Source organism: Mustela lutreola, chromosome 4, assembly GCF_030435805.1.
Source record: "Mustela lutreola isolate mMusLut2 chromosome 4, mMusLut2.pri, whole genome shotgun sequence".
Taxonomy (NCBI): Eukaryota; Metazoa; Chordata; class Mammalia; order Carnivora; family Mustelidae; genus Mustela; species Mustela lutreola.
Window position 1 is genome coordinate 199,827,415 of NC_081293.1, and position 13,412 is coordinate 199,840,826.

Below are 13,412 nucleotides of genomic sequence, written 5' to 3' on the forward strand. Positions count from 1 at the left end.
TCAACCCTGCAGCGGCCTGGCGCGGCCAGCCGTCCACCACGCCGGCGATTGCCTGCCGGTGAACGGTGGGGCAGCTTTCCGTTTGTTCGCTTTTAAAAAAAATGTTTTGCTTCTACAAAATTGCAGCATGGCTCCGCCGGCCCGCGCTTACGTCAGGCGCCTGGAGAAAATGGCCACGACCCAGATGACAAAAGGCCCCGAGGTCGAGAACGCTTTGAACGTCTGCGTGTGAGGGTGATCGCGGCGACCAGCGCGTGAGCCTGAACGCCCGCGTCCGCCCGCGCCGCAGACGGGGTGACGCCCGGCCCGCCCTGCCCGCCACCCCCGCTTTGGGGCCGCGCGGGAAACCAAACGAGTCACGTTATTAGCGGCGCGCGGGGACCGCGGGCGGGTCTGAAGCCAACGGCGTCCGCGTCCGCGACGGCGCCGCTGCCTCGCGAGCGGGAGAGCGCAGGGGCGGCGCACACGCGGGGCGGCGCACACGCGGGGCGGCGCACACGCGGGGCGGCGCACACGCGGGGCGGCGCACACGCGGGGCGGCGCACACGCGGGGCGGCGCACACGCGGGGCGGCGCACACGCGGGGCGGCGCACACGCGGGGCGGCGCACACGCGGGGCGGCGCACACGCGGGGCGGCGCACACGCGGGGCGGCGCACACGCAGCCCGGCACGAGGCTCCGGGCGGAGGCGGAGGCGCCGGCCCCGCAGCCGGCCGTGGGCGGCCCGCGCGAGCAGGACGGAGCGGCCCGGACCCCGGCGACAGTTCCGAGCCGGGAAACGGCCGCGGTGGCCCGCGCAGCGCCCTCGCGCCCGGGAGGGTCGGCGCAGCCCCGCAGGCAGCCCTGTTCCTTAACTTCCCTGTGTTACCACCAAAGCCTCGTGTGCGCCCCTGCCCCGCTCCCTGGGCCTAGGGGTTGCGGTGCGGGAGCGGCTCCGGACCACGTTTCCGGCGGATTGGAAGCCGCTCGGGTGGAGCCACAGGCCGATCCCGACCAGGCCCGCGCGGTGCAACCTCCGCCGGGGAGGGGCCGCCGGGGATCTGCTCTGGGCCGGGCCTCCCTGCACGTGCGCTCGCGCGGACGGGGCCGAAGACCGGCCGCGGCTCCGCATCCCCAGGAGCCGCTCTGGCTCGGCGCGACGCGGGCCTCCGACCGCGCGGGGCACGCGGGGACGACGCGCGCCGCTGCCCGTCGACGACGAGCCGCCCGCGGGGAGCGCAGCGCGGGGAGTCGCCCGTGGCCGGAGCACGGCGGGGCCGCCTCCCGCGCGCCAGGAAGGACGACGTGGCCGCGGGGGCAAGCGCTGCGCGGGCGCGGCTGTGGGGATCCGTGTCACGGGACGGCTCCCGCACCCGCCGTGCGGCCGGGGCGCGCACTCACGCGCGCGCACGCACTCGCGCCCCCTCCGCGCCAGCTCTGCAGGGGGACCGGCGGGGGACCGGCGGGGCACCGAAGGCGCGGGCCGCACACGTCAGGGGACGCGGCAGGCTCTGGAGCGGCCGGTCGGCAGGACAGCGCCACCCGCGCGCCACGACCGGGCGAGGACCGGGAGGCCGGGCCGCGCGACCGACGGGCGCCACCCCCCGCTCCCGCCGCCCCGCTCTGCCCTCCCAGGCCCGCCGGGCCGGTCCCCGCGGCTCCCGCCGCCGTCCGCCCGCCGACCGTCCGCGCTCCCGAGCCAGCGCGGCGCGAGGCGGCGGTGGCGTGTGCTGACGTCATATGGGCCGCCCGCCCCGGATTGGCCGCGGCCGCCTCACCAGACCGCGAGCGGACGGGCGCGCGGGCGGGGCGGGGCGCGCGCATGCCACGCCCCCAAGCGGCGGGCCGGGCAGGATCACGTGACCCGGCGCCCCTCCGCCCGCCTTATAAGCTGCGCCGCGCGCCCCGCGCCACGGGCCCAACTCCAGGAGGTCCGGGCCTTGACATCCTTCCTCCGTGAGCCCGCGCGCGGGCGCCCCTCGGACAGGTACGCCGGGCGCATTGGGGGGCTCGGAGGCGGGCGCGGGCTGGGGCCGAGCTCGGGCCGAGCTCGGGCCGGGGGCGTGGATGGGGAGGTCCGGGCGCCCCCACCCCCTCCCGGGAGCGGGACGGACCCCGGCCCGGCCCCGGGGCGGGGCTGCACCCCCTGACCCCGGCGAGCCGGCTCAGCGTCCCCTCCGTCAGGGCCCCGGTACCTTGCGCCGCGCGCGGACGGCATGCGGGAAACTTTGGGGCCGGACGGGCCAGCACCGGAGGGGCGTGCGGAGGGCACTCGCGGGCCCGCGGACACCCGGCCGCCGCCAGCCCGCGCTCCGCCCAGGGGGACCTCCCCGCGGGACCTGCGGCGCGGGCCGCGCATCTGCGGGCGCCCCAGAGGCCCGGGCTCTCCCGCACGAGTCGCTATGGGTGGGCGTCGCGGTCCGCCCCACGGCCGCCCCGGGCCCGCGCGCCCCTGGCCCGCGAACTTGACGGGTCCCGCCCCCCGCTCCGTCTGCCCGCAGGAGCGCCGGCCCGCCCGCGGTGACCGATGCCCAGGCTGGACGACCACTGCTGGAGCTGTTCCTGCGCCCAGGGCGCCAGGCACCGAGGCCGCCCGGGAGCCGGGGCCGGAGGGCTGGCGGCCAAAGTAGGTGACATGCTGAGCCCCGCCGCGCTGGCGGCCCGCAGGGGCCCGGACCCGGACCCCGCGCCCGCCCGCGGGCCTCGCAGCCCCGGGACGGGGGGGTCGCGGCGCCGGTGGCGGCCCCCCCGGCAGCTGGCACCACCACCTGGTGCAGCGGAGCCTGGTGCTGTTCTCGGTGGGGGTCGTGCTGGCCCTGGTGCTCAACCTGCTGCAGGTGCAGCGGAACGTCACCCTGTTCCCCGAAGAGGTCATCGCCACCATCTTCTCGTCGGCCTGGTGGGTGCCCCCGTGCTGCGGGACGGCGGCCGGTGAGTGCGGCGGGGTGCGCGCTGGGCGAGGGCGCGGGCGTGGTGGGGAGGGCGCGCTGGGGGGTGTCGCGGGGGGAGGCGCGGGGGCGCCGGGGCAGCCTCCCGCCGACCTGGCCCGGGGGCCGCGCGCAGAGCCCGCCGCTGTCCCCTGGCCGAGCGGGCCGGGGATTGGCGGCCGGCGAACTGGTGAGCGGCGCGGCCTCGCTGCCATTGGCCGGGCGCGCCAACACGCTACCCGCCGGCCGCCGAAAACAAACTGTCACGTGGGCCGGCGGGCGGGGGCGGCGCGCGGAGGGGACGCCCATCCCGCCGCCGGGGTGCCGCGGGGTGCCGCCTGGCGAGTGCCTGGGATCGGGCGCGCCACCCTCTTGGGGACTTTCTGGGTTACCTGAGAGTGCGCGCTTGGTCTCGGCTCGCAGGCCACGGAGCGCTTCCGTGCCGGGCCGGCGCTCATTGTTCCCCGCAGCCCCCACGGGCGCCAGGTGCGGAGCGGGAGAGGGCACTTGGGCCCCTGCCCTCAGCGCGCCGGCTCTGCTGGACGGAGCAGCGGTCTTCCATGTGGGACCGGGTCGGGGCAGGTGTGCCCCGCTGTCGGCTGTGTAGCCGGCGTTTACGGACTGCTTGCTTTGTGTTTGATGTGCTCTGCTTTGTGCATCTCACAACAGCAGGCTCTGATGGCTCCATTTCACAGATGTGGAAACTGAGTCACAGAGGCCTTAAGCATCCCTGTCTTAGGGGAACACAGTGGATGGCGGGGCCACTGTGCATCACACTGCAGACTGCCTCCGTGGAGTCTGGGTGTGTCCCCTGGACTGTGGAGACACATCCTGTTGGCAGCAGACTCACTGACCACAGCTGGAGGACACAGGGCTCAGAGCCTGGTGCTGTGTTCTAGCCAGGACGCATCATAGGGGATACTGCAGCTGCTCAGTGTGTAGAATGCTTTCGTCTCTGTTCTTAGGAAGATAGGGTCCTACTTGGCCTTTGTAAATCCTTTAAGCATATGGCTATCCTATTAAAAATCCTCTTTGAGATTTTTACCTAGATGCAGATTCCTTTTTTCATGCACATATGGTAAAGCAGTTCTTTCTCCGAATCAAAGATCTGATCTTAAAAATGAGGTATTTTAGGTTAGGCTTTATTTGCAGTTGAAGCTTCAGGGGATTCTAGGACTATCTGAAACACAGTGTCTCCTGCCTCATTTAAAAAAAAATAATTATCAGATAAGCTATGGCAGGATCCAATAGTACATTTGTATCTCTTTAGCCTTTAACCCTATAAGGTAAGGTTAAGTTATAGCAAAATAAGTTCTAGAATTGTTTGGGTTTCAGTTTTCAAAACTCTAAAATTAGAACTTGGTAAAATGTAATACGAAATAGAAACTGAAACTCTCCCATCGGATGTTTTATCAGGACTGTGTCTCTTGTTTCTCTGTTCCGGAACCTGAAATAGTTTCCTCTTTCATGGGACACCAGGTGGAACTGCCCCGTGGCTTTCGAGCCTCCACCCTCGGTGACTTTAGGTTCTGAGCCTTGTGTCCCACAGTTGGTCCCGGGGCCAGGACCGCCACCAGTCCCCATGTGCCCTGGTCCTGCCTTGGCTTTGTCTGCTTTGCTTCTGTCCTGGAACGCCACACCCTCCCCTGTCTAAAATCTCTGTCCTCTTGTTTTAAAATTCTGTGCCTGTGAAAATGCCATAACTCTCCCCCAACAGTAAGCTCTTCCTACTCCGCCTTCTAGTTACATAACCCTCGTCATTTTACACATGAGGGAACAGACATGAAGCTCCAGGTCCCATCAGAGCCCGCGGGGAACAGGGACCTGGTTCTCTGAGCCTGGTCCCAGGCTGTTCCCACAGGTCAGGACCTGGAGTCGGGGCAGGCTCAGCATGGTTGACTCGTCATAGTGTTATATGGATAATTACCCCTGCCCGACTCAAGTCTGTGCTCACCTGGACTGAAGAACAGCCATTTTATTTTCAGTTTCTCAAAACAGTGTGATCCTTTTGTTTGTACTCAAGGAAAACAGAAATACAAAATCCGTCTTCGGCTGTCATATTATAGCTTGTACATTTTTCTAGGAAAAGAACTGATTTGAGTAATGTGTTAATGATTGGCGCATTGAGATCCTTTCCTTGTGAGCCAGCATGCTCTAACACTGTGTTGTTTTCCTAGCTGTCGTGGGCTTGCTGTACCCCTGCATTGACAGTCACCTCGGCGAGCCGCACAAGTTCAAGCGGGAGTGGGCCAGCGTGATGCGCTGCGTGGCCGTCTTCGTTGGCATCAACCACGCCAGCGCCGTATCCTTCGCAGATGTGCTCTGTCCAGAGCATTTCCTTAGCTTACATGTTGAAGTGTTCTGTGCCCTTTAATCAGTATGTATTGTCTCCTAGGTCAGTTGAATGGCCTTCTTCCAGACCTTTAAAGACCTTGGCTTGGTGTCTACTTGGCAAGAGTTTTCAAAGTGGTTCAGGAAACTTAAAGTAATCCCAGAAGTGGAGAGGACTTTCTCTGTTGTGCGAGTCTTCCGGCCCCTTGGAGTGGGTTTTGTGAATTCCCTCTCACCTTCCCACCTCCTCTGCTGTGAGGCCTGGGGAGCAGCGGCTGGGGGGTCCCTGTTCATGGGCCGCTGCTTCTAGAGGTTGGAGAGAGACGGGTCTCTGCTTCTCTGCCCCTCCCTGGCTGTGCCAGCTGTGAAGTCTCAGGGCCAGCAAAGGTGGTGTCCTCTGCAGGGGGTTCTTAACCAAAGGTCCCTAAACTTCCTGAGCCCTCGGGTGGAAGGTATTGCACAGAGTACATCCGCGCTGTACGTCAGTGCGTTTGTCAGGAAAACGGGTCGTAGTTTCCCAGGTCTCAAAAGACTTGGGGTTTCTTTAACACAACTAGATTCTATTTCAAAATCTTAGGGGAAGGTCTTTTTAGAGTTACTATGTCCTACTCTACCTGTATCTTAACGGGAAGCGTCAAGACGGGATATTATACCTTAGCTCTGACAACATTTGTGTTTTCACCTGCCAGTCGGTAGTGCTGTGATGAGAGGCAGGCGTGTGTCCACGGACTGTGGGAGCGCGTACTGTCGAATGACAACGGATGAGGCACCCGAGGAGACATGGGGAGAGAAGTGTGTTTCCTCGGCTCAAGTTAATAGTCAAAACAAGAAATAGGACGGGGACTGCGGATGACTCAGCAACAAAATGTGCTGTTCCGTGGTCAGATACCAGCAGCTGGAGCTTTCTGGAGCGTTTCCTTGTAGATCGTGTCTCACCGAGTGACCCAGCGGAGTCCTCGGGGTCATGGCAGCCTTGTACCCAGCAGACCTTTTCTGCTGCAGTCTGGGCGGGTTCTTTGGATGGAGAATTAATTATGGGCTGTGGAATAATGAAAGCACACGTGTAGGCTCTGGGGCGTTTTGTTTGCTTGTCTGGTTCGTTTTTTCCTTGGCTTGTTTTGATCATCTTGAAAATTATTGAAATTTTCTTTAACCTTGCATCACTAGAAGTTGGATTTTGCCAATAATGTCCAGCTCTCCCTGACATTAGCGGCCCTGTCTTTGGGCCTCTGGTGGACATTCGACCGTTCAAGAAGTGGCCTTGGTCTTGGGATCACCATCGCCTTCCTGGCCACGCTGATCACCCAGCTGCTGGTGTACAATGGTGTCTATCAGTAAGTCTGCGCCCCCAGGCAGCGACTGCGTCTGCCAGCCATTCCTCCACTTTTGTTAGAAATACCCACGAAGCTGAGATGCCCTGTTTTACTTACATAAACATGAGGTCAATTTAGGCAGGAAAGTCTCAGAAGTGCTGCTGGTCGTGGATTGACGGCACTGTTTCCTCTGTTGTCTCCGCAGGTACACGTCCCCAGACTTTCTGTACATTCGCTCCTGGCTGCCGTGTATCTTCTTCTCTGGAGGCGTCACCGTGGGCAACATCGGGCGGCAGCTGGCCATGGTACGTCCTGACGCGGGCAGCTCCTGGCACAGCGGGGCTTAGCCCCGTAGAAGCGCTTGACGAGAGTCGCTGTGACGTGTGCTGCTCGATGTCTAGTTGAGACCCAAGAACGATTATTGAGAAAAGCAGACTTTTAAAAAAAAGAGTAACAACACCAAGGCAGCTCTTTGCTAAACTGTAAAGATTCAGGGATCTGTAAACACATGGGGAGCTAGGAAACAAGCAGAGTAGTAGGGCCACCCGTCACGGAACAGACGCGAGTGGTGACTTTTCTGCGCTCTCTGCTGCTCCGGGAACCGGCAGAGCGCAGTGGCCAGAGTGGCTGATGGGGGGTCACGGGCCCCCCCATCCTGCGGGGCAGCAGGTGCCAGGAGACCCTGCGCCAGGGTCCGGGCCTGGGGAGGCCGGCCCTGCCCTTCCTGGGACCCATGGGCCTGGCTCAGCAGCGCTGGAAACCCCGCCGTGGTGGGGGAGCCCAGCTTCCGGGGTGCGGAGCCATTTCCCGCGAGCCGGAAGGCAGAGGAAGTCGGGGTCGCTTCGGTGGTTCTGGTCAGAAGTAAACACTCATGTCTAAACACTTTAGTGGACGTGGACATTAAACTTCTTCTCGAGTTGACTTGGATTCTAGGCCTTCAAAAAGTGAACTGAAGAGAACTGTGGCCCTAGGAGGCCGCTGCCCTCAAAGAGCAGCCAGGGGCTGGGTCAGAAAACTTATCTCGGTCCCTCCGGCTGCTTACAGAGTCCGTGTGTGCCAGCTGATACTCGCTGGTGGGGGTCGAATTTGAAGGCTGCTTTGGGCTGGTTCCCAGAAATAGAGCTGATTTCCGAAAGACAGAACGTGTAGCTTGTCCCCTTGGTTCTGGAGCTCCTCGCCCCCCGTCGCCCCCCTCAGCCCTTAGAGTTCTGTGCAGCCAGTGCCTCGATGGGGGATTGGTGAAAATACAGTTTCTCGCAGCCCTGATGAGGGTCGGAGGACTTGGCTGACTTCTGTAGGCCCATGCAGCCTCATGGGGGATGCCCCTCAGGCTGGCTTCCTGCCCCCAGCCAGCCCACTGACTGGTTTTCCGAGTAGAACCTGGCAGACCCGCCGTCTCTCCGCCGTCCGTCCGCCAGTGCTTGGCTGCTGTCACGCTCCTGTTTCAGTAACTTCAGTGGAGAACTCCTAATACAGCTTTCGGGATAAAGCTGTCGTCAGCCAGGGGGACTTCATAAGACGAACATTTGTATGACATTCGGCACGTCAGAGGTGGTGGCTTCGGGCTGCTGGGGGTGCTGCTCTCTGTTCTCGGAGAAGGTTCGACCCAGGCTCAGCCCGTACACGTGTCTTCTGGTCGTGACGGGCCTCCCACGGGCACGAGTTGTAAGCGTCTAGAAATGGTGGGAGGAAACGTCTTCTAAAAGTCATGCAAATTGTACCTTCGAAAATACCGCTTGAAGATTGTGTTCGTGAATGGTCCTTGCTGTGCCCCGTAGGTCATTATGGTAGAAAGCTTAAAATTAAAAATTGAACCGCTAAGTTGTAGAGATAAAACTAGCTAACTGCAGGGCTGTGATGCTCCTTACTGAGGCTCGTTCTTCCTCTTTAGTGTTTAGAAGCGGGGAACTTCCCTAAGGATGTTCCTATCGTGTCTTGAAATGCGGGCTGTGACCATCCCCCTCCCGCCCAGGTGGTGAGAATGAGGGACTTGTCAAGGCTCTGTGCCCACCCGCCTCTGTTTCCATCCGTGAGAGGGTGCGGGTCCTGCCCCGGGTCCCAGCCGCAGGGACAGTTAGCAGAGTCAGAAGCGGGGGCTTCTTCCTCTGGGCCGCCCGCCCGCGGTGCTGTGGGCCAGGAGGGGAGCTGCTGGTGGCAGGTGGCCACTCCTGGTGGCTCCAGGCAAGGGACACGGCAAGGTCCCCATTGTCTGGCTAGAGAGCCAGGACGGGTGAGCATGTGTGAAGCGGTGTTCAGTTGTGCTCCTGGCTGTGTTGATGCTGGAGAGGGCTCCGCGGTGGAGCGCGGTTTCCGGCAGCTTCTGGCGCCATGGCTTCAGGGAGTTACGGATGCCTGTGGGCGGGAGCCAGCTTGAATTCCTGTTCCACAGCACGGGCCCTCAGACTTGGTGGGCAGCACTCGAGGAGACCAGCCTCTTGGGGAGGCGGCAGGGAGGTGGGATCTGGAACAGGTTAGAAGCTGCTGCTTCCGGAAAGTAGAACTGTGCATGGTTTAGTGTACGTTAGATTTTTCTAGTCTTCATTTAAAAAGTTACAGCAAGGGGCTCTGTGCTTTAGAACCTCTGCCTTCCGCTCAGGACATGATCCCAGGGTCCTGGGATCAAGCCCCGCATCGGGCTCTCTGCTCAGCGGGGAGCCTGCTTCCCCCTCTCTCTGCCTGCCTCGCTGCCTACTTGGGATCTCTTTCTATCAAATAAATAAAATTTTTAAAATCTTTTAAAAAGTTATAGCAAAAGCATTACTTTTAGGATCAGAAACCGAAGTGATGTGCGTAGGGACTCGTAGTCGGTGGAGGGTGTGGATGGGGGAGGAGGGAGGCTCGCTGGGCCCTCTCGGAGCCCGTGCACGTGGGGTCCCTGCGGGTGGCTGCCCACGCCTGCCTCCACTTGCAGCCAAGACCCCAACTGAGCTTCTGAGCGCCGCTGCCTTCCTGGGCGCAACTCCTCCCGCCGCGACCGCAGTGGGCAGCTGGTGCCCGCCTCTCTGACTGTCCCGGCTCCCACCCCCGCACCTGCGCACGCCAGTCTCAGGAGGGCAGCCCTCTCGCTCCGTGACGGCACACCCCGTGCGGCGCGGGCCGCCTGCGCCCCGAGAGAGTCCTCTGTGCCCTGCAGCGGCCAGCAGAGCGGGGGGCCTGCCGATAAGGTGGGGGTGTGGGAAATGACACTTGTCTCTGACTACGCCAGGACCCAAGAATGAAATACGCAGGCCTGATGAAGGTTCCCTGCCTCCCTGCTGGTACGGCCTAAGTGCTGCTGACCCCAAGGTGGCAGAGGGCCATGAGGGGCTGGAGAGCGGGAGGGTCTGCAGGTGCCCGCAGCCCAGCCCTGGGGGGGCTGCAAGCAGGCCCTAAGGGCCCTGGGTGGCAGGGCTGGGGAGTGAGGCCCAGGCCCTGTCTTGGAGCAGCCCTGAGGCCGCCCACCGGACAGACTGGGAGAGCTTACCCTGTCGTGCAGGCGCGTGACCTGGCAGGGGGGAGCCTCCCGGCCGAGGGCAGCGCGGAGGTTGTTGGGGCGGGGGGGGCTGTCTGCTGCGCAGGTGGCTCCCCTCCTGCCCCGGCCCCTCTAGCCGAAGAGCTTCTCCTTCGCACGCGCGCAGAGCTCACCTTCTCGCTCTCTTTCCGTGCAGGGGGTTCCCGAAAAGCCGCATAGCGACTGAGTCTTCAGACCCACCGGAGAAGAGCGCGATTTGGAAAGAAAGTCTGTGACATTGGATTGTGACAAAGATTTGTCTTTTTTCCTCAGTGATCCATTTAGATGGGGCTGACTGTCCCCATGACTCCCGGAAAAATAACTCACCTGTCCTAGAGTAGCACGCGGAGAAGAGCTGCTTCTCTTGAAAGGGCACTTGCTTGATGCGCCCGTGCCCGAGTCCGCTCCGGAGACGCGCCCCCAGGCGGGCAAGGGAGTGCTGGCAGGCACGGCTTCCCGAGTATTTGATCTCCTTACGTTATTAAAAGCAGGTTGCCATATTTCAAAGCCTTGAACTGAAGCCTAATTACCAGCTGTTGGTTTTGTATCGCTGCCCACAGGGGATAGAGCCCGATGGTGCTTAACAAAGGTGAGGTGTGGAAAAATAGGAATATTTATCCAAAAGTTTTAAAAAAAATAGGGTTGGTAAGAAGAAAAGTGGCGGTGAGCGCAGGGAGGCTGCATGGGGAGGCCCCAGTGCTGAGACGCTCACGCCCCCACGCCTCACACGCGTGTGCCCCGCAGCGCACAGCTGCGCTCCTCCCTGCCGCGGAGCTTTGTGCAGACAATCTCTCCGAGCGCAGAGGGCAAGGAAGGCCGCGGGTCCACACTGCGGTTGTCTGAGGGCCTCACCGCGACACCTGGGGAGTTTCATCCCAGATCCGTAATCTGAGAGGGCGTCCCCGTCTGCCGAGCGTCTCGGGCTTAGGGATCCGGAGTCGCATGCGGTTCCCTCCGTGCACCGGAACGGACACAGCGATGCGTCCACGGCCCTCTGGAATCTGCAATCCGTGATTGCCTCGTGAGCGCCGCGTGCGCACGCCGCCGCCTGGAGCGCCGCGCGTCTCTAAACACTCGGAGATATCGGTGAGCACAACGTCTTCACGGACTGGCATAGACCATCCCGGACCCGCTTCGCAAGGACTGGGTCTCAAACATTAAGTGCAATGTATATGAAACCAATCTGAGCCTTGTATTCTCTTAAATATTTATTTTTTTTTAACGTATGAGAGGTTGAAGAGGGTTCTCCATTCATTTCAGTGCTGCGCGGAGGCGGAACTCAGCAATAATTTCTTTCAGTTAGGAAGTTACTCTGTTGTGCCCTCCACTGAGCCCCGGTCCTTTCCAAATACTCCAGACGTGTGGGATGGGTAGATAGACCTGGCATTTTTACTTACAAATTTACCTTTTTGTACTTTGCAGTTTAAATGTTTTTGTTTCAAATTCTGTGAAAGTGACTTCATTACGAGACTCCTTTTGACAAGAAACGGGCAGTGGGCAGGACGGGGGGTCGGAGGGCCGGGCGCCCGCGGCTGGGAACGTGCCCCCTCGGCTCCGCTGGTGCAACGATCTTGATATGGTTGTTCAGTTTTGTTCCAAGAAAAACACCTCGGAGCAAATTGTAGGTGACTGTGTAGCTAATCTGTATTAGAGGAACTTTGTGTAAAAGAAAACAGGATCGTTCCGAACTTGGCACTGACCCCTGCTCGTTTTCTGAAAGTGCAGTTGGATGATCAGCCGTGGGCAGAGATTTTTCAGGGAAGAGGTCAGCATTTTATGAAAAACCAGAAGTGATTAGGTGGAAGCAGTGATTGAATCTTCACGGTATACTTGATCATGTACAAACAGTAAGTATTTTTTTCTCTGAAACTGGAAGTAAATCTCTATCTCTTAGAAATATTGTAGCCAAAAAATGTGAATCTGAAGAATTTTTTTGCCAATACTTTATAGCAAGTATATGAACCAAAGTGATTTGCGTTTGTAAAAATGTAAAATATTACGAACAAAATTTGCACTATACCGGATACAGACATCTAGTGAGATTCACAGTCATACTAAGTTTTCAGCACTGTGTTCTTTTTGCATTCATTTTTTACCTTTATTAAAGGTTCAAAACCAACGCTTGTGTTTACGAGGTTTTCTTTAAGGGGATGGAGGGGGGTCTCTGGAATGTTAGGGTTCGGAATGGGAAACGGCGTTACAGCTCTTCAAACGTGACTAAATGTTGAGCGAACCTCTTGGGGAAACGCTGCTGGAGCCTATTTTTACTTCGGGTGGGAAGTGGGGCGGCAGGGTACCCCTCCCTGCGCCGGAGGCGGGGCCTCTGCCTGAGCCTGGCCCCGCCCCCCAGGAGATCTGTGCTCTGTCCAGGTGAAGGCCCCTTCTCCCCATCCCAGATAGGTGTCTCCCCACAAAGAGCCCAGGAACAAGTCCTGTCAGAGGAGTCCCATGTGTGTCCAGCCCAGGGGCTCAGACCCTCCCAGCCCGGGTCTGAGAGTAGATCCGCAAGGCCTGCGCTTCCTGGCCTGCGGCGGGTAGGTGGGACAGGGATCCGGCTGCCGCAGGGGCGAGACTCACCACTCAGAGGTTCCTCCTTGTCCCTCTGCTGGTGGCAGGGCTGAGCGCAGGGACTCCGCGGGTCCTGAGTACCCCCCACCTCAGCAGCAGAGTTTCTGGAGATGAGAGACACACTGGTGCCGGCCGGCCTGCTGGTCAGCCGCTGCTCCAGGGACGTCTCACCCTCGCATTACAGGCTTTCCCTCCATGCTGGTGACAAGACGAGGGAGGGAACCTGCCTTTCCTGGGGCGCCGGGGCGGCTCAAGTCAGGATCTCAGGGTCGTGGGATCGAGCCCCACGTCGGGCTTGGCACAGAGTATGAAACCTGCTTGAGATTCGCTCTCCCTCTCTCTGAAATATAGTAACAACAAAAAAAAAAACTTGTCTTTCTATTTCATGTGTTGAAAGAGACCTTTGGCATTCATTTCTTTTATTAAAGGTTCAAACTCAGGTTTGCTAGCAATGCTCACTTGGTGAGAGTTTCCGCGGTCTCTGTAATAATGTGGCCGGCAGGTAGAGACCGAGAGTTGGGGTCTACTCTGAAAAGCATTATATTGTAAAAGATTAGTACAGACGCTACAAGTCTGCTTCAGCACATGCCGTGTAGTAAGGTTCTCGCCCATGCTCCGCTCATCTGCCGTCAGGCCTGCTCTCGACGGGTTGTGGGCTGTTGAGGAGTAATTCGCGTCAGGCCCCGAATATGGTCAGGATGAAGTCTACCCACAGCTGACACCTGCCCTTGGTGCTCTGATGGTTTCTTCATAAGGTTCACACCTGAGGAGTTCCTCACCCGGGCATTTATAGAAACCGCCGTGT

The 13,412-nt window shown here is 60.3% G+C and overlaps 1 protein-coding gene across 1 annotated transcript; it reads left to right on the forward strand.

The window, feature by feature from the left end:
• The first annotated feature begins 1,851 nt into the window (after positions 1-1,851).
• On the forward strand, positions 1,852-12,158 carry INSIG1 (insulin induced gene 1). The gene is given in 7 exon segments (XM_059172351.1): positions 1,852-1,965; positions 2,480-2,709; positions 2,711-2,909; positions 5,083-5,207; positions 6,404-6,570; positions 6,755-6,854; positions 10,197-12,158. Coding segments are annotated over 6 exon segments (825 nt in total). The 5' UTR covers positions 1,852-1,965; positions 2,480-2,505; the 3' UTR covers positions 10,227-12,158.
• The last annotated feature ends 1,254 nt before the right edge of the window (positions 12,159-13,412 follow it).